The 19,478-nt window shown below is 35.3% G+C and overlaps 1 protein-coding gene and 1 long non-coding RNA gene across 2 annotated transcripts; both read right to left on the bottom strand.

Moving 5' to 3' along the window:
- Positions 1-2,748: 2,748 nt before the first annotated feature.
- LOC147384757 (uncharacterized) lies at positions 2,749-3,844 on the bottom strand. Its single transcript, XR_015172631.1, has 3 exons — positions 3,725-3,844; positions 3,360-3,431; positions 2,749-3,018 (listed from the first exon to the last, which is right to left on the bottom strand). It is a non-coding gene; the product is annotated as an uncharacterized LOC147384757 (long non-coding RNA).
- Positions 3,845-6,747: 2,903 nt separating this feature from the next.
- LOC147384756 (homeobox-leucine zipper protein REVOLUTA-like) lies at positions 6,748-18,899 on the bottom strand. Its single transcript, XM_086425134.1, has 18 exons — positions 17,512-18,899; positions 17,075-17,234; positions 16,198-16,283; positions 15,980-16,070; positions 15,719-15,814; positions 15,316-15,429; positions 15,114-15,197; positions 13,055-13,210; positions 12,904-12,978; positions 12,326-12,432; positions 11,845-12,028; positions 10,302-10,490; positions 10,136-10,216; positions 9,847-9,981; positions 8,558-8,883; positions 7,947-8,052; positions 7,476-7,625; positions 6,748-7,000 (listed from the first exon to the last, which is right to left on the bottom strand). The coding sequence occupies exons 1-18, from the start codon at positions 17,739-17,741 to the stop codon at positions 6,854-6,856; spliced, it is 2,517 nt and encodes an 838-aa protein (XP_086281260.1). The 5' UTR covers positions 17,742-18,899; the 3' UTR covers positions 6,748-6,853.
- Between the last annotated feature and the right edge of the window lie 579 nt (positions 18,900-19,478).

The raw sequence follows: 19,478 nt of genomic DNA, 5'->3' as shown, positions 1-19,478 counted from the left end.
ACACAATATTTTTCTTACTAAATGAAGGAATTCTTGTTGTAATGGTGTTTCATTTGTAGGATTTATGAAAAATAACTTAAGCCCTGTTTGGTTTCAATTTTTTTTAGTGGATCTCACATCAAAATGTTGGTAAAAGACAGTAAAGGAACCTCAAATTGTGGTAATGTTTTGCATCTCAAAAACATCTGAAAAACCTTGCAAAATCTTCCATTGACTCTTCTCTCTAGTGCAAAAACTATATATATCCACTTATAACAAAGTAATAATAATAATAATAATAAAAGTATTATTTTCTTAATAACTTAGTAAGAAAAGTATTTTTTTATTATCATATGATTTTGGAAATCGAGTACATAACTTAATTTTTTTGTAAAAAATAAATAAAAGGAATTTGATTCGATCCCATTCTTCCATAAGTTTGCATTACTCGATAGGAACTTATACTTTACCTCTTTAGGATGCCCAAAAGAAAGATGAAGAAAAAAGGAAAATTCTCATAAAAATTATAGTGAAAATTGAGAGATGTGAGAGTTATACATGAATTTATTAAATACATGTCTCAAAATACCTTTCAACCTTAGGTTCATCTTTAAATTTATTCATCTAGAATTACTGATTTTAAGTTTGGCTTATTTCTACACACTATATATCTCCTTTGGAAAGAGATTTAAAACTCAATTTAATATTCTATAAATTTGTTTATTTAAATAAAGAATCAGCATATGAGTCATACTAGACTATGTGGATCACCATATTCGCAATCAAACACCAGTGTCTAGATTTCAATGAAAAATTCATATTAAAAAATATAAATAAAAAATAGATAATTTAGTAAGGAAAGTGTCTTTCAATCCCAAATTAAAAGATTAACCATTAACTATTTGAAAAATATTTTAAAATATTTGAAAATGCTCTACGAAATTCAAACAAAAATTTGGGTAATTTAAAAAAACTCTTAAAAAATTGTTGATATTTGAAATACCTCCTATGTTTCATAATTTAAAATGACATAGTAATGATAGAATAACTAAACGTGCAAAAACAGTTTGACTTCCCTAACCCAGACTCTACCCATTTAATTATTGTGTAGACGGTTCGACATTGTTATGTCCTAAACCCAATTAGGCTTTACCCAAACAAACTAATTTTGTGTTGTTATGTCCTAGGTGCAATACAGTCCTATTGAACACGTTTTCTACTAAATTTAATAACTCTCAATTACGGCAAATGCATCTTTTTTGTGGTTTAAGGGGGTGAAATAGGAAAGATGGTAAAGTTGAAGGGTTATCATTGAAAATGAGGTAAAAGAGTGCTGCTATTGGCACCCCAACTTTTACTTTTTAGATCCAAATTTCTCAAATTATTTATCAAATCCCAATAGATTAAAACACATTCTTCAAACTTTCAAAGGTTTGGCTCAAATTACAATCTCAATATTACAAAACATTATAATACTCGTTCAAACAATTTTAGTAGGTGTTTACGATTACAATTAGGCTCATATGAAATCCTATTCTCAAAATATAGAAATCTAGCAAAAAACACGAGGGAGTTTCTATTGACACTCCAACTTGTACTTATCCTTAACCATTCACTTATTTTCTTCATTTTTAATTAGGGTGTAATAAGTAAATGTTGGGGTGCCAATAGAAACTCTCTAGTAAAATTGAAGGGATGGCATTAAAAAGGGAGGGGGAGCAATAATGTTGAAGGGAGTTATTTTCTTTATTGTTAATTAGGATGTAATAAGTAAAAGTGGGGGTGCCAAAAGCAACTCTCTAGGAAAATTGAAGGGATTTTATTGAAAAGGAAGGGAAGGGAGTGAAGAAGAAAGATAATAAAATGGGGTAATTGGAGTGGGATCTAACATTGTGTTTTATTCTTAGGGAAAATTACTTAATGGTCCCTATTGGAAGGTTTTCTTTCTAATTAGTCATTGACTTTTAGGAGTTAGCTAAATAGTTCATTTAGTAAATCCCTATTTTCTAATCAATCCCTGAACCTAATTCTGGACATTTCTCACGATTGAAATGTCAAAACTGTCCTAACCATTCAAACTCACTATTTTCATCCAAAAATATTGAATTCCGGCATCTCGATTGAGTTTTAGAGACTCCACTCCGATGGAAAGGATTTGAGAAAGAAGAAGTCATTTTCAAGCATTTTGAAGAGAGATTTCAAGTTTTAAGTCGATCATTCCATAAATTTTAGTCGGGAAAACTCGAAAAAATGAAAATGTTGGTTTTACAACATCGAGTTTGACAAATTCTATTTTTGAGTTCACTATTTTTATTGTCTAATTCAACATTTTTTTAAAAAGCATATACAGTTATGTGGAAATCTCCACGTCTAATTCTATTTTTGAGTTTTTGAACCCTTGATTCTTCAACTGTTCAAAAGCCTTCTCTTGTTCTTGAGGTCTGAATTTTTACCTTACTGGGTTTTGGCTAAAGGTTGAAGACAAGGGCATTTTATCATTTTTTGTTTGTCTCTCATGAAAGACTGAAATCAATAAAGGGAAGTATGCCATCAGTTTAAAAAGCTTAAGCTTATCACTGTTAAATGCTAATGCCAAATCAAGCCCATTTATTTGAAGGTTATTAAAAATAAGTTTGAACCCAGCTCAGCCTAAACATCCTAGCTTATAATACAGCCGAAGCCCACCTAACCAACAAGGTATTGGGCCAACCCAGAACTATGAATCACAAGGAACCAATGCAAATATTAATCAAGCTTTTATTTGACCATGATGTACTTTTGACACATTTCCATGTTCATTGTCATATTCTCGGTCGGTCCATTCATAGTATCGTAAAAGAAAATAAATGACAAGAAAGTATTTGATCAATCAAGTAGAAAATAATGTTTTTGGAACCAATCAATCAAGCAGAAAATAATCTAAGGGCACTTTGTACTTCATAGTTCGAACCAATAATCGGAGGGCAATTTGTACTTAGACTTCAAAGTTTGAAGTTCTTGCTTCAAGGATTTCGCCAGATCATTCAAGTCAGCATTTTCCTGATAATACGTGGCAACAAAAAAAGAGATTGAAAATGTACAGCTTCCGAATTCTCAAATTTAAATTTAAAATTCAACGTTGAAAAATAAAACTTTATGAAATTTTGTTTTTCAAAGTTCATGGAATTTTGTCCTCTACAAATCTTGTGGCATCATATCATGTTTTTGGGTGAGCTCAACGACCCTTAGTAAGAGTTGAAATCTTACTAAGTAAGGCTAGTCAGACTCTTTGGATAAATAGGTTTCTGTTGAAATGTAAGTGATTCTCGTCCAAGTCCGTAGTTAAAATGTACCCAATTTAGTGTTTCCTAAAACAAAGAGAAAAAGAAGAAAGTAGTCACCTTTCGTAACGTGCCCAACTTCCCGTTGAGAATACCAATTTCGTCCACTTTCTTCGTAAAATCATCTTTGACCTGCCAGGAGAAATATGCTCAATTATCTCAATGTGTGTTTGTGTTGTGTGTGCAAATTACATGTCTGTTGGCATGTATGTCAAATGCCAGCAAATCAAGTCCTAAAATCTCAAAAACATGTCTTATGGCATGTATGGAAGAACAAATGTTTGATGGGTTCCATGCAGGAGACAATCATATAACACTCTGTTAAGATTGTGATTTAAAAGAAAAATATGAGAATTCATGTAAGTGACGGATGATCCTTGTTGCAAACATTAGCAGATAAAAAGTTAACTGGAAGTAGCTTATACCTCTATCAGCTTCTTCAAACAGATTGTAGCCCTCTCCAAGGCATTGACATCTTGATCTATCCCCAAATATTCGAATTGGAATCTGCAAGATGGAGAAATATTTTGAATTATACCCATAATCATATTATTCTTAATTATGGAAATAATGTTTTAGAAAACATTTACATATCTAAAAAGAAATCAAAGATAAATTTTGTAGGAGAAACTGAAACAGGACAACTTGTGCCCATCAAATCAGCTTTTTAGTGGGTATCCAGTTATTGATTTCTGATGTTAGTTTAATGGATTCTAGAACAGAAGAATCTTTCAAATGGATATCAGAATATAGCAAAGAGACTTCAATTTCAATTTCATGACTCAGAACAAAAATACAAGGCCAGCTTTTGAATTCTGGTCTGAATTACTGTTTCAATGACCATTATAATCTTAAATGCAAGAACAACAACAAAACAAACAATAATACCCAACAAACAGAATTCAAGAAACAAAAGAAAGTGAGCAAATGTGGGTTTCATGGGTTCCATCACCTCTGACTGATCTAATACAATAATCATGAAAATGAGACCAAAACTAAAAAGAAACAAAATTTGGGCTTTCTTAACTGAATCTGTTCTTTCAACCCAATAAAGATAAAGAACCAAACAAGAAAATTACAGCCCAAAAGAAGAAAAAAAAAACAACTCTAGATCATTATAATGTGGGTTTCTCATCAAATACACTCTTTTCAATCTTAAATGCAAGAACAACAATAAAATTGTTTCCTAAAAAACCATCTTCATTTCCAAATTTAACATCCAACAAACAAAAGAAAGTGAACAAATGCGGGTTTCATCACTTCTGACTGATCTAATACAATCACCATGAAAATAAAAGAAATAAAATTATGGGTTTTCTTAATTGAATCCTGTTCTTTCAACCCAATAGAGATAAAGAACCAAACAAGAAAATTACAGCCCAAAAGAGAACAAAAAAAACAACTCTGGATCATTAAGAAATTAATGAAATTCAAGTAGAACCTCTTCAAAGCTTTGTCTTTCCGAGATTCAATGGTGTGGAGACCAATTAAAATGGCGTAGATAATAATCGAACCCATCAACAACCGAATAAAGATTGGAAAAACCAATGTTGCCATTCTGTTCTTCTCCTACTAATTCTTCTCTTTTTCTCTCTCAAACGAAACAAAAACCCAACAATGAAAATTGTTACTCTACAAGTTCATTTGACACTCAAAGATGGTTAGTTATATAGGCAACATGTTTCTTTGAAGGTAGTTAAAATGACGTTTTTGACCTTAAACCGGTAGTCCTTACGGTAGAATTTGAAGTTTTGAACTTTTGTTTCATGGGCTTAAATGGAGAAATATTTTGTAAAGATTTAGACGCCCCTCCATGTTTTGATGAATATTTGAAATAACCCTTATGATTTCAAACTAATGAGCTACACCTTGCCTTCCCATTTTTTTTTAAAAGAGCTGTTATTGGCACCTCAACTTTTACTTATTACACCCCAATTTCTTAAATTATTTATCCCACCCTAAATAAAATTAAAACACACCCTACAAACAGTACAATGGTTTGGCTCAAATTATAATGGCAACCTTGCAAAACATTATAACGATCATTCGAAACAATTTTTGTAGTGATTTAAAATTATGATTAGAAATCTTGGGGGAGAAAAATCAAGAGAGCTTCTATTGGCACCCAACTTTTACTTATTCTCAACCATGCACATATTTTTCTTTATTTTTAATTGAAATGTAATAAGTAAAAATTGGGGTGCCAATATAAACTCTTTTTAATATATATATATAGATTAATTCTAAATGCCTTCATCTTCAATCTCCAGTAAAAAAAAAATGTTTTTTTTATCTTTAAATCTGTCATCTTCAAGTTCTTCAACCTCTATGGTTTTGGGAATCTATTTTTCTCATTGAGAAGAATAATGATGTATATTTGATTACCTTAAACCATTGATAAGTGAATGAAAAATCGGCTCTAGAATATCACCACCCGTGTATGAAAATTTGTATATAATGTGGTGAATTATGTTTAGTCTCACATTAAAAAAATAGAAGAAAGAAATCTAATTCTTATATAGAACATCTCTTATCACTTAAGTGGATATGAGTGAGAGACATCGATAAATCCACGCGTGCACAAGGGCCCATTGGCTCAAGAAGGAATTGGAAGTCGTGATCCAAAAACCTTTAGGTGTGTGCAAGCATACGATGCCACACGCAAGAGGTGCAAATCTCAATCATTTGGCTTCACACGTGAGTGTGTGCAAAAAACCCCGTTTTGCTAGACCTATTCTTCTGCTTGGGCTTACTTGCAAATCTCATCTTTTTTAGCATAAATCTTCCCTTTAGTAAACTCGTTGGAAACAAGGGGCGCACGGGCGCACCCCTTAATTCTAATCGTGATTTTTCTTGGTACATGTTTGTCCAAGAAAGTTATCTTCAAAATACACCCCTCCATGTGTTTGGAAGTGGGAGTTAATCGGAGTTGGAGTTGGCATCGGTGGAATTAGTTATAAGTTCTCAAATAAATTCTCATGTTTGGTTTATCTAAAAATTCAATCCAAGAGTTGTAATAAAAAACCTTCAACCCTTGTATTTTGCTAAAATCGGTTATGACTCAATCGAGTCATTTTGATTTTATACATTTTTTTTATACAAATAATTAACTTTAATCATTAATTATATTAGTAGTACCCTCAATGACCTCTTTTGAAAATAATCTTGTAAATACATAACCATTGATGTGGAAGTGCAAAGATAGCCATAGATGCTTTTCACCTGTATCTCAATGATAAGCATCTATGGTTCTTTACATACATCCACATCAGCAATGTGAGAATCGATGTCAATTTTAATGTTACTCCCAGATTTTCAACGAAAGATGGCCGAGAAGAAAACCAGTGCAGTCTTCTAAACTCTCCCCCCAAGAAATTAAATAGGGTTCCTATTTCTACTTCGGGCTGGCCGCTTCAAAGTTTTTTCCACCTTCTAAGCATTGAGATCGTTCCAATAAATTTTTTTTTTTAAATTAAATAAATAAATGCAATCATTTGACATTTTAATACCAAACTTCACTTTCATTTCTTTTCTTCTCTTTTTTAGTGTAGAGTTTACACAAAAGACCAGTTGATGAATGCAAAGGCAATGCAGTGGACGGCGTTCTCTTTGCCGAGGACTTTCCAGGCGATGGCTTGTTCATATGACACATGGCGTCCCATGGTTGACACGCATAGTCCAGCTGGCAGATAAGCAAAACCCTGCAAAGGAGAAAACATATGAACACTAACGAGCCAGAGAAAACTGAAGGACCTTTTATACCTACTATGATAAGAAAAGAGAGCTGCTATTGGCACCCCAACTTTTACTTATTACACCCCAATTAAAAGAATAAAGAAAGTGTCGAGAATTAGTAAAAGTTGGGATGCCAATAGAAGCTCTTTTCAAAACAAAAAAAAATTCCCTCTTTTTTGTTAGATTTCTATTTTTGGGTTTAGAATTTTATACGAGCCTAATCATATAATTGTAACAACTACTAAAAGAGTGTTATGAAGTTTTGTAATGTTGAGATTTTACCATTTGAGCCAAACATTTGTAATGTTTGAAGTGTGTGTTTTAATTTGTAATTGGATGTGATAAATAATTTAAGAAATTGAGGTGTGATAAGTAAATGTCGGGGTGCCAATAGAAGCTAATCTAAGAAAAAGGTACGATCGATATTTTCTTGTACATTACCTGTTGCATTATCTTAGCGAAATCAGAGAACAATGCCTTCCGACCGGACTCATCGAATATCCTATCCAACGTGATGTCCTGCAGAGCTAACAACGTGGTCTCCAGCATGTCAAATCCCGCCTGGTTGGCAAAAGTGAAGACTGGTAGCGACTGCAATTAAACCAAAAGCACCTTGTTAAGTTTGCAGATCGACGACGTACATCTGATATGGTAGCACAAGCCAAATGTCAACTGTGCCACTGACATGGGAAAATTTTGAAATGAGTTGTTCTTAACTGACTCTTCCCTCGACACATCGCTGACGTGACAGCGTGCAGAGAACCATTGATTTATTTTCTCAAGATACAAGGAAAAAAAACATATGGTCCTCTCGGCGCAGTGTCAAAGGAAGTCAGTTCTGCAATTTCCTTTCGAAATATATCCCTAATGTGGAAGGAATTTTCCCTTTCACCAATGCGCTTGTAATAATACCTTCAAGGAGCAGCATAATATTGCATCTGGATGTTGCCAAAGTAGTTTCAACACTGAGTCTCCTCCCTCACTATTAGACCTCAACAGTTCCATCCCTAAATGGTAGCTGAGAATAATAAAAAAAGAAATGCAAGTAAGTTAGTAGGAATCTTTGTTGATGAATTTGTTATTTTTTTCAATTTTAAGAAAACATATAATACAACCATCCAATTCAAAGATTCAAAAACAATTTAGAGATATTTTAATCTGAGTGAATAATTCAATTATTATTGAAAAGAAAAAAAGAATTCTTTTTTTTTCTGGTAACATTACAATTATCAATGTTTTTAATTTACCAATTTTCTTTATGAATTTCAAATGATGAACCCGAATTATAATAGAATTTCTCCCATCCCAAATTCTATCGATATCCAAACTTTTTATAAAGTAGGACAAAGTAAAGCAAACAGTGGCAACAAATTTTTTGAAAAGTTCAGAATGACCCTGTCTTTGTCTAAATGACAAGACAGCTTAAGTTTGGACAAATCAAACACGGAACTAAAGACTGGTTTCCATTTAGTGTCAGAGCTTTTAAACATGAATTCAGGTAGTTCAAGTTTAGCAGAACTTGCCTATAGCTCTGACAGATCCAGTGAGCGAGCGTAAGAGCTTCTGGAGAACCTGGAGATAGCTTTGGCCCAACGTGAGAACCTAGTCCAGATGGAGCTATGGCCATGGCAACCCTCTGCACAGAGGAAATCACACTGCGAATATATTGTTGAGCCATGGTTGCAACACTTTCCTGGAGATGGGTCTCGAAAGGGAATTGGAAGGCAATGGTCAACACCGAGCGCATATTATAACCATTTGAAGGTGCATCTCCAATGGCCCGGTTTGTGTCTGGACCTACTTCAAGGCTAGATGCTAGATCCAATGTCCGATGTGCATTCAATGTAGCCTGTGTTCACAATGTATAGTAGTAAAGATCAGTTTTGGAGGCAAGAAATTAGCATTATCTATTTCACAAAGTTCTGGAATTTCTGAGAAGAAATAACAGATTAGCAAGAGATAATTTTTCATTATCTGAAGTGTTCGAAGATATGGACTAGGACTTGGAATCAAGTCATTCAGTTTGCATCTTCAACTAAGTGGGAACAGTAGGAAGCTTTTCAATTTTACAATGTCGGAGTTTGAGCTCAGAAACCAAGATAAGAAATATTCCTTAAACCAAGTTGTAATTTAACATGTGACGCCTTTAACCCTATTTTTAAAACTCAACTCAATGTACACACATTTTCATGAGTCAAGGTTGTAATCATTCTCAAATAGTGAAATTCTCTCTCATCTGTGGAGTAGGCTTAGCCAAACAAATTTAAATCTTGTGTTTCTTGAGTGTTCATCACATACATTGCCAGATCTAGGGCTATGCACTCACAGATAAGATTTTTTACAGGTTTTGACAAGTAAGATGAGCAAATATAAAATACAATTATTGTTAGTTAAACAGGCAGGTTTCTGTAATAAGTTTGTAAATTGTTACAACATACAGAATGATAATACCAGTAAACAAAGGAAAATGTCAAAAAGTAACTGATCATGCCATTTTATGAAGGGCCAGGCCATTTGCACCCACTTAAACATATTTTTGTGTGGAGTCTATAGAGGTGAGTGGGTGCACTGAGCATAAATAGTGGGTGCAAATAGAACGGCCCTTCTATGAATTATCAGCACCGTAACTGATCAGAGATCAACTAAGCCACAAGTTTCAATGAGTAGAGAAATCGCAGGCCTGCCCAAGTTAAACCCAAGACCATGAATTTTTTTGCTAAACCAACAGCTTATGAGTTACTAAAGAATCATATTGTACTTATAAAATAAGTCATAAAAAGGAAAAAAGGAGGTTGAATAGGTTTGAACTCACTGATTTTGAATCCAGTGGTATGATCCGAAATCCTGAGGGTAGCAATGGAGCGTCATCAGGAAACATTTCATCAATTGGTGCGAAAACAAGCTCAGAGCAGGCTCCCACTGCATTCTCATCCACTCCACTACAAGTCTGCAACTCAGAGAAAATCGAAAGCATAACAAATCAATATCAAAGCTGTGAACAAATTAAATCCCTTTTTTGTGCTTTCACATAAGCAAAATGAATAAATATTGAAACTAAACTACAAGGTAGCAGAGAATATCTCAAGATATTGAAGAGAAACCTGTAAGAGATGAATATCCCTGGACAGAATAGCTTCTTCTTGAGTAAGGGCATGGCCTTCAAGTCGAATTATTTCAAGCAACTGAAATATTCTCACCAATATATAAGAGTTAGTGCATAAAAATTTCTAGAGAGAATTTGTAGAACGAAATGGAGATTTAGCAGACCTCTTCACGTTCCACGGTATGACCAAGTGGCATGATGATTTGGGCTCCAGAGAACCTGGTGGACCTAAATCCCCCAAAGTTGTAAGAACCGGCCTTCAATGATGCAGCAGAATAGGCATCAACGTTGTAATCAGCCCACTCGGATCGGTGCTCCCTCAGGAACCGAATCAGTAATGCAGGGTGAACATTCTAACCACAGGAATAGAAAATATCTCATCAGTTTTTAAGCCAAAAGATTGTGCTTTATAAAGTTAGGAAATGATGCTACATCAAAAAATGGGGAATCTTGAAAAAAAATTAATGTCCTTAACGAATGAAATATTGTGCCATACTACATTGATCAGGACAATTGTTAATATTGCATCTAAAAAGGGCAGATCTGTGAGGAGCCGTAATTGTCTCCCAGACATCAATTTAATAAGAAAATTTTGTAATTAATAACATCCAAAACTCTGGATGAATGGCTTACTGTACTTTTTTAAGTTTAACTCGGACAAATCAACAAAACTTCACCAGCTTTCTAAAAAAGATTGGAATTTGAAGTTGATAACATGAACCAAGCCAAATTAAGTAGACCTGGTCTGAGTTTCATGGAGGTTGGCAAGTTTAAAATTTATGACAAAATCACTATCCTTGTCTCCATAACATTGTCCAAACCCCTAGTTGGGAGAGTAACAAATAAGAAGAGATTATGTTTATTATCTTTTCCTCTCCTTTTCTTTTGATTTATTGGAAGCTGTGTGATAAAGACAGATAATGCGTATGAGGTGTCGGATGCAGCGACTTTGAGAAGCCCAAGATTCTAACACATCCGTACACATTACTCATAATATAAAAATAAATCAATTTTTTAAATATATGAGCACTTAAAGGATAAAATATTTGCAGAAGGGGAAAAAAAATCTATAGGTCATAACGTAATAAAAATATATTTGTACTATATCAACCCATGGTTACTTATCACAAAAAGAAAAATAATTCAACATGATTGTTTTTAAATACTTAATAAATTGGTATATCAAGGATGGATTACGTCCTCTTTCAGAAGTTTTTTTTATAGTAAATCATTAAAAATGGTAATTCACTACCTTACATGCTAGGATGTGTGTCGGGAGTATCCATGTGGAAAAACATGCTTGACACGGTAAAAATCCTAAAAGTGCAGCGTGCTTGTTACATAGGGAAGAACAGATGTTCTACCATTGTCTGAAAACACAACCCTGGAAGAGAATCAACATTCTGATCTCATGTTGAGTTCACCATGAATGCATCAACGAGATACGAACTTTAATAATCAACGTGTCAAGTTACATGTCAGTTTATTTTTTAATGGAATCTGAGATTAAACTGATTACTCAGAATCCAACTTCAGTTACTCAGCTGGGTTCCAAAACCATAGTAAAATTACTTAAAAAAATGTTTTTTCTTCATTCTTAATATGTCATTATATTTCCTCTTTCAGTCTCAAGTTGTTCTCAGAAAGACAATACGATTTTGTAATCCCTTTGAACATTTCAACCAAAATAACGATGGGTAAACTCACTTGAAGTAGCATGGATGCCTTCACACAGAGGACACCACCGGGCAATGGGAGGGAATTGGCAGTATTGGCAACAGTGCCCATGTTCTTGCTACAGTTAATGGCAATCATTACATCTTCATTACCATCACAGTTCATTAATGACCAACCATCATCATTGAATCCATTTACGGCATCATTGAATCCCCTATAAAAAAAATAATAGAAAATATAAGAAGATAAATTGCACTGGATAAACATATATTTTTTCTTGGGGTGTGTGTAAGTTGGACTTAAACCCATGATCTCAAAGTTGCATTGCAAAATGTCAACCTCCTTAGTTATGGCCTATTGGTCCAAGCCCATAGTACAAGCATACAAATATGCATACATACATACATACATGTGTGTGTGTGCGTGCACATTCATGTGTCCGCATGTATAAGAATGTGTATTTAAGTGTGAATGGGTGAGCACGAAGACGAAAAAGAATCATGGAAATCACCTGCTCAATCTTTGACTAAAATTTCGCAGAACAGCAGGCTGCCTACCCAAACCATATACCACTTCTCCACTTGTCTCTTGCGCTATTTGCCTGATGTGGCGCAGTGCCTTCACAGAAAAGGTTAATTAATTCCTTTTTGTTTTTATGTTTGCGTAAAAAGAACAACCTCATTCTTCCCTCAAGATTTTAAAGTAACAAATAACATAACAAAAACAAATTTGAAGAAATATCTAAATAAAAGTTATAGAGAGAGATTTTCTGGATCAACAAAACCAGTTTGGACCTGAGGTCCATCATCATTAAGAACGTAGATCGTAACTTAAGCTGTCGAAGTTCACCCCTAGTTGGCATTGTTTAGAGTAATGCCCACACACACAAGAAGTCGCCCACATATTGATCAGTATGTATGATTAGCTAGTGGCCACGAGTAGGGTACAATTTGGTTTAATGACAATGGGCCTCACATCCATCATACATGCTAGGCTTAAGATAAGCAGCCAAATTTCAAAAGCATAATCTATTACATTATCCAGGTTAGAAAGAAAAAAAAAAAAAAAAACAATCATTTTGTTGCTCACCGCAATCGTCATCTTTTGAGCTACAACTTTGGATGACTCATAAAGTGGTCGCAAAACCTCAGGAACACTCCATGCCTAAATAAGCAATGGGAGAAAATAAGTTGTTGTCAAGGAAAACAGATACAGAAAAGCTAACAAATAGAAATCAAACCTCAAGATCCAAGTGATCTACAATGTGGATGATAGACCCTCCCCCCTCACATGGACGAATTAAATAACCACTGGACAGCATCTCAGCTCTTACAAAATGGGAATCAGCTGATGTGTTTGGGCCAGCAACAGTACCAGACAGCGATCTCTCACAAACCTTGGGGTATTAAAACAAAACAGACAACAAAAGCATATCAGATTAGGAATTGCCCTAGTTATTCCTTGATAATTAACTTTTTGGAAGCCCTAATAAGGAGTTAAACCAATGATCAGGTTCATGATGAGTTAAACCAATCTCCATTACAAAACCAGCCAGAAATCCAAAAAAAACCAAACTTCCAATTATGAGGAAATAAGGTAACAATTAGACAGCATGGACAATACGCCAATGCACACTGGTCCATGAAGCACACATGCAACACACAAGAGGATGGGACCTAAGTTACCTAGTTCTTGGATCAAATTTGGATTCATGCTCTCTCTCTCTCCCTCCCTCCCTTCTTGTCCTTGAGATGGACCTTTTCCATGTCTAGAATGACCCACATCCATCAAAGCACTAAGTTGTATGCCAGGATTAGTAGTCCGATCTCTTTGGTAAATCAGAAGATCTTTGTCAAGGCTCAAGCCTTTAGGCATCAGTATTAAGATTATTAATACCATTATCTTCTTCTGAAAGAAATACTGTGGGGGCTTATGTGACTCGTGGTTGGATAGGAGTCCATGACATGAATGCACCCGCTGGAGAAGGTAGCCAACTCGGAGAAGGTGGAAAAACATTCTCATAAGGGAAAACTTTCTCATAGCATAGCATACAATTCTTGGAAGACATACTCAGTGTTGTATGCTTGCCATGCACTTTGTGAAAAACAAAATTGAGCAAAGAGATATTTTTCGTATCAAAATTCCAAGAATGTAACCACTACTTGACATGCCTTTTAGTGGCTTTGATGGTTCTTTCATATATCCGTGGTGTATCAACAACAAGAATGTTGACAAAATCAAGATTATCATCAGCCTCATGACCACCTGAATCAATGCAGTCATTCAAAAGGGGAGGTAACCAGCAAACTGCTTTCAACAACATCACCCAAGGCTTTATTGGAATTATTTACAACTGGTGGTATCTCGAGCCGGATTTCCGTGTACATCTCGCAGTTGAGACCAGAACATGGAATTTAATCGCTCAGTGAACTGGTTCACTTCATACTGGTCTGTGGTTCGACATAGGAGTTGTAAATTCAGTAGCTTAGGATGGGACCAATCCTGAGAAGGGCGTTTAAAAAGATCTACTATGCTAAATGCAAACAGTTCAGATGATCATAACTACCCTGTCTATAACACTTCCTTGGACGGCAGAACCAATATGGCTAGCAGTCCACACAATTAAAAAAGATAGAGACTGATTGGATTGATTTGGGTATACAGGACATCCAAGGAAGGCCACCAAATAATTTGTTACACTCCCCATGCATGTGTGCCCCCGTCCACTATATGACATCGGTTTTCTCTTTGATTATTCAAGATTTCTGGTTTGCATTAGCTAGCAAACAACAACTATACATGCATAGTTTAAATGCTACAAAATGGTCCCCTCCAAATAAATTTAATGAAACCCTCGGTTAATAATTAACAAGGCCCCTTCAAGTTGCCAAATTGGTAAGTTGGTAAAGTCTGTGAATCAGTAACACCACAGCCCTAAGGGTTATTTTGCTCAAATGGAATACCACATTGGCAATCCAACCACAGCCCTCTAGATTTCATGGGAAAACTCAGATTAAAAAAAATTGAGCCATCTAAGGTTTTGAAAATGGACTGCTACCGAACTTCCACGGAACACCCAAATTTAAAATTAAAATATCAGTGAATTTTTTTTTTTTTTAATTTTTTTTTAAGTTCATACTCTGGGATCGGATCATGTTTTTGGATACCATAAGATGGGGTCAATGACCCTTAGTAAGAGTTGAAATCTTACTAAGTAAGGCTAGTCGGACTCAAAAATGAATGATGAGGAAGAAGGCAATGTATAAGACAATGAAATAGGAATAAGCATAATTACATACCACAAGACTGCCATCTTCTAAAGTTATTGTATATCTCAAAGTCCAAAAGTCTCGTGCAGGAGCCAGTGTAGTTGGAGCATACATCTGAAAGCAACTGTGGGTTAAGTGATACATGTGAACAGAAAAATAACTGGAGATTCCAAAAGGTAGGTAGTCCCAAAATTCACAAACAAGAGATAAGATTTCAACTATTGTTGCTCACCTGCATGTATATCAGTTCAATCATACCCCCATTTCTAGCAGGAAATGTGGTATAGACTTCAAGGCTCCGGCAATCACGGAACCAAGATGGGCGATCTTTGAGGATTTCTGCAATCTGTCAAGGGTATGGGAATAGAAATATTAGTTGTTGAGTAACTCCTTAACAGCTGCAGGGGGAAACGAAACAAACTACAATGAATGATGGAGATCACCTTGACATTTTAAAATTGACAAATTTTTTAAAGTTGCTTGCAGCCAATCTTTCAAAAATTTACACTAACTCTAGCAAATTGGAAGTAATCCCTTTGAAGATGCATTGCAGTTATCAAAAATAAATAAAAATGATCATTTTCAATTCCAACAGAAATAAAAGGTACAACAGCTTTACAAATGTCAGGGCTTACCTTCGTAGATTCCAAACTTACTAGACCACACGCTCTTGCTGCCACTCCACTACAACTTTGTGAAATAGCAACAATCCCAACCGAATCCGGACCAGGCTGGAAAAAATGAACGATGAGAACATTAAATTAGAAAGCAAAGAAAATTTACATAGTTGGTCAGAAAAATCAAAATTCAATAGAAAGCATGGCCATGTAAATTGATCTGTGAGGACAGAAAAAGTAAAATTATCATTGATATAGAAGTGAGTGATAATCACAAACCTTCATCCCAGGCATCTGGAGCCAATTGACAGCAGTTCCTGTGGCCTTTGAAAGGAACTCTGCCAAGGTCTCCTCCGCAATTGAGAGGAGTCTGTTAAAAAAAACATAATTGAAATCGAGATATATCGAAAGCAGCAATAGGAAATGTGGTATGATATAAAATCTAGAAAATTGGGAGAGATTTTTAGGATTTATGGGACAATAGTATTTAAAATTACCCTGCAGGGTTATTAGCATCCCTTAGAGAATGCTGAGGAGTGGTAACAACAGACTCACAACTCGCATCCGTAGTGGTCACAGATGCCTGCAGCACAATTAACTAGAGATTAGAAAATCCAGCATGATGAAAAAACCAAAAGGTTTCCACTTTTTGGCAAACCAGTTTCTTATTCTACATTGTAGGTAGAAATGAACATTTAATTTACCCAAAATGGAAAAGCTTCATGGGTTGTGAATACCAATGGGGAAATATTTTCAGGTACAATATATATTTGACTACAAATATGGTAAGCATGAAGAAGTGTTTTGTTATGATTTGTGGAGCCTGACGGTATTGGTCAGAAAGAGTACTGTTAATTAAGTCACACGTCTTGCCAGGATTTTTTCATAATTTCACTGGTATTATGTAAAATCCTAGCTAGGTTTTCCTGGGGTTATATGTGTGTGTGTGTGTGCGCGCGCGCGCACGCATTGGAAGGGTGTAATCTGTAACTGCGAATTATCTCTTCATAGTGGAATCAATGTGATCCGTGGACGTTCCTCAATCTTGAGGGAACCACGTAAAATCTGAGTTTTTGTGTGATAGAATCTGATTTATTTTTCTTTATTTATCGTTCTTGGATCGATTTCTCTACATGTATAAGACTATTAAGTATAAGATAGACATCCTATCTAAGACCGATGACCTTTCCATAATAGGAGGCGAACATTAAAGTTTTGGATCGAGAAGAACCCAGTCTTCTATAGGGGGGTGATACAACAAATCCCACTGGGATCAACCCATAAATTCCCATATTTTTTAGGAGAATATAAGGAAGATCCACCAAAATAGGACAGAAATAAAGACCCGTAAGGCTAGTAAGGGAGAGAACAAACATTTTGCAGTTGTTGACGCATGTACCCATTATCATATACCAGCTGAGACACCTGTTTCTGAAGGCGATCGTTCTCCTCCATCAACAGCTTGTTCATTGCAGACAACTTCTTGTTCACGGTCTGAAGTCGAGAAGCCTCTTTCCTCTGCTTCTCACGGCACCTGCAAGAAAATTCAAAATAAGGAGAGAAAAAAACAATAATAAACGAATCTCCTTCAAAGTATTTTTGCCTCCTACTTTAGCTTTGATGGAAGAAGAAGAAACTAAATCCAGGAACACCAACGTCATTTCCAATTCTCCCTAAAAGTGGAGAGAAATTCAGAGCTCTTCAGATAAGAAAGCTCTGACTTCATACACATACATTACTCATGACTAAATTAAAAAACAAAACTTGGGCGGTAAAAGAGATTAATCCTTTTCTACAAAATGTAAACTTGCCTGCGATTCTGAAACCAGACTTTTATCTGCCTGGGTTCGATGTTGGAGAGGATCGGGTATTCGCGGATGAGTTGCTGTCGACGCACCGAACCAGGCTTCGGACATTCTGCATAGATTCGTTCGAGAGTCTCAACCTGCTCGACAGTGTACCTGACATACTTCCCAGTGTCGAGGAGCTTATTAGCGTTGCCGCTACCGCTCTCCCTATGTGGAGCAACGGCCATAGCCATTTCTGCCCCCACGAATCCCAAATTTGCTCTGGAGAATAGAGATTAAAGAGACTCAGACGGCTGTTTTGCCCTAATTTTCGCTCAGAAGTTCCGTCATTGTGAAGGCTGAGAGACTCAGACAAAATACCCTTTAAAAGGTCCCAACTTGAAAAAAAAACTTCCAAGTTTCAGCCAAAAAGCTCAAACAAGCTTTTTGACATACAGGGAGAAACATTTCTCATTTGTCCTTGTTTGATGAAGTTGCAGAAAATAACTGCTTGGAAGAGCTCTTTTAAATGCCAAAATTTCAGCTTTTTTCTCCAAAAATATTTTATAATCCTGTCGAACTAAAACCATCTCATTCTCATCTTGAACTTCTAGAACACATAAGCAGATCTCCCAAATTCGTTTAATACTGCGTTTAAGCAGAAAAAGTTTCTACCAATATCTGAGATTTCAATCTAAAGATGAAACTCACTCATCGATCTTGTTCTCGACTTAAATCTCCACATTCGGAGAGTAGAATGCAAGAAGAAATGCTCAAACAAGCTTCTTAAACGCAAGATCCTTCGTCAAACTAGATCAATTTCACCTTCCGATCTACATAAAATCCTCGAATAATCCTTTATCACTCGCAAAAAACACCAAAACAAACTATAGAACGAAAATTGCAGAGCAATTAATTAGAGAAAATTGGCTCAAACGAGCTGCATAAACAAAAGATTCTGTTTTTCCCCCAAATTCAGCTCAAATTCAAACAATTCGACCTCCAATTAGCAGAAAACAAGCTTTGATTCCAGTCTCAAATCTTCACGTTTTGAGCTTCGATTTCACAGAAGAAACTCCAGATAGAATCGTTTTGAAACTAACATAACTCAACAATTGAAATGGATTCAAATTTCATTTAAAATAAAATAAAATCGATCGAAAAAAAAAAAGTGTAGTTTTTCCCTCCAATCGATGGATCTCTGGACGAATAAAGCTTCTTTCCTCCCGTACTAGAGAACTATAGAAGATCTGGAGATGAAGAGAGAAGGTAAATGTAGAGAAACCGAAACCCTAGACAACTATGAAGAGAGAATCAACCATTTGAGAGAGAAAACACGAAGGAGTTATGGGGTTTTGAGGAAGACAAACTGAGAAGCTCGTCCAGCTCTGCTCTCGACTAAACTACAATGAAAGAGAAGTATATAACTTAGTTATATTGGCGGAGTTTACGTACACATCCCTATACGTTATACGCTTTGAAAAGGAAAAATTACTTGGAAGACCCTGATGGATGGAATTATTTTTAAAATAGTCCTTAAATTTTGGGCGGTAGCTTAATAGTCCATGAGTACAGATGATATGCAGTCAGTAGGAGGATTTAAACGAAAAAAGCTTCAAAATTTTGAAGAAACCCTCTCTATTGAATTCCACGTGGCATTTCAAAAGACGTATTGCCACGTGTCTTATAATGAAAAGGGTTGCTTCGAAATTTGAAGGGGATGACCACTTCAAAGTCGGACTTGATTGAAACCCTCCTCCTAGGGTGTCAATGGATAGTTGAAAATTTGAATTTGATTCGAATTCGAAAAAATTAGATATTATTTGAAAATTTCAAATATCGGATTCGGATTCGAATATTTTAATCTACTTAAATCCTTATCGTATACGGATTCATATATTATATATAATATTGAATATAAAGGGATTTTTTTTCTTTTGATTTTGATACAAATGAAGATGAGGATTTTTTATATTATTATTATGAAAAAT

The sequence above is a fragment of the Akebia trifoliata genome, chromosome 15 (genome assembly GCF_017979445.1).
Source record: "Akebia trifoliata isolate Shusen 1 chromosome 15, ASM1797944v1, whole genome shotgun sequence".
Taxonomy (NCBI): Eukaryota; Viridiplantae; Streptophyta; class Magnoliopsida; order Ranunculales; family Lardizabalaceae; genus Akebia; species Akebia trifoliata.
Note: the sequence above shows the minus strand (reverse complement) of the source record. Positions and strands in the feature narration are given on the sequence as shown.

Coding starts and splice junctions, on each gene's coding strand:
- LOC147384756 (XM_086425134.1), bottom strand. CDS start 17,741: ATGGCTATGGCCGTTGCTCCACATAGGGAGAGCGGTAGCGGCAACGCT. Junction 16,284..17,074: donor TGCGTCAACAACTGCAAAAT/GTTTGTTCTCTC, acceptor ATTGTGCTGCAG/GCATCTGTGACCACTACGGA. Junction 12,433..12,903: donor CTCAAAAGATGACGATTGCG/GTGAGCAACAAA, acceptor TTTTCTGTGAAG/GCACTGCGCCACATCAGGCA.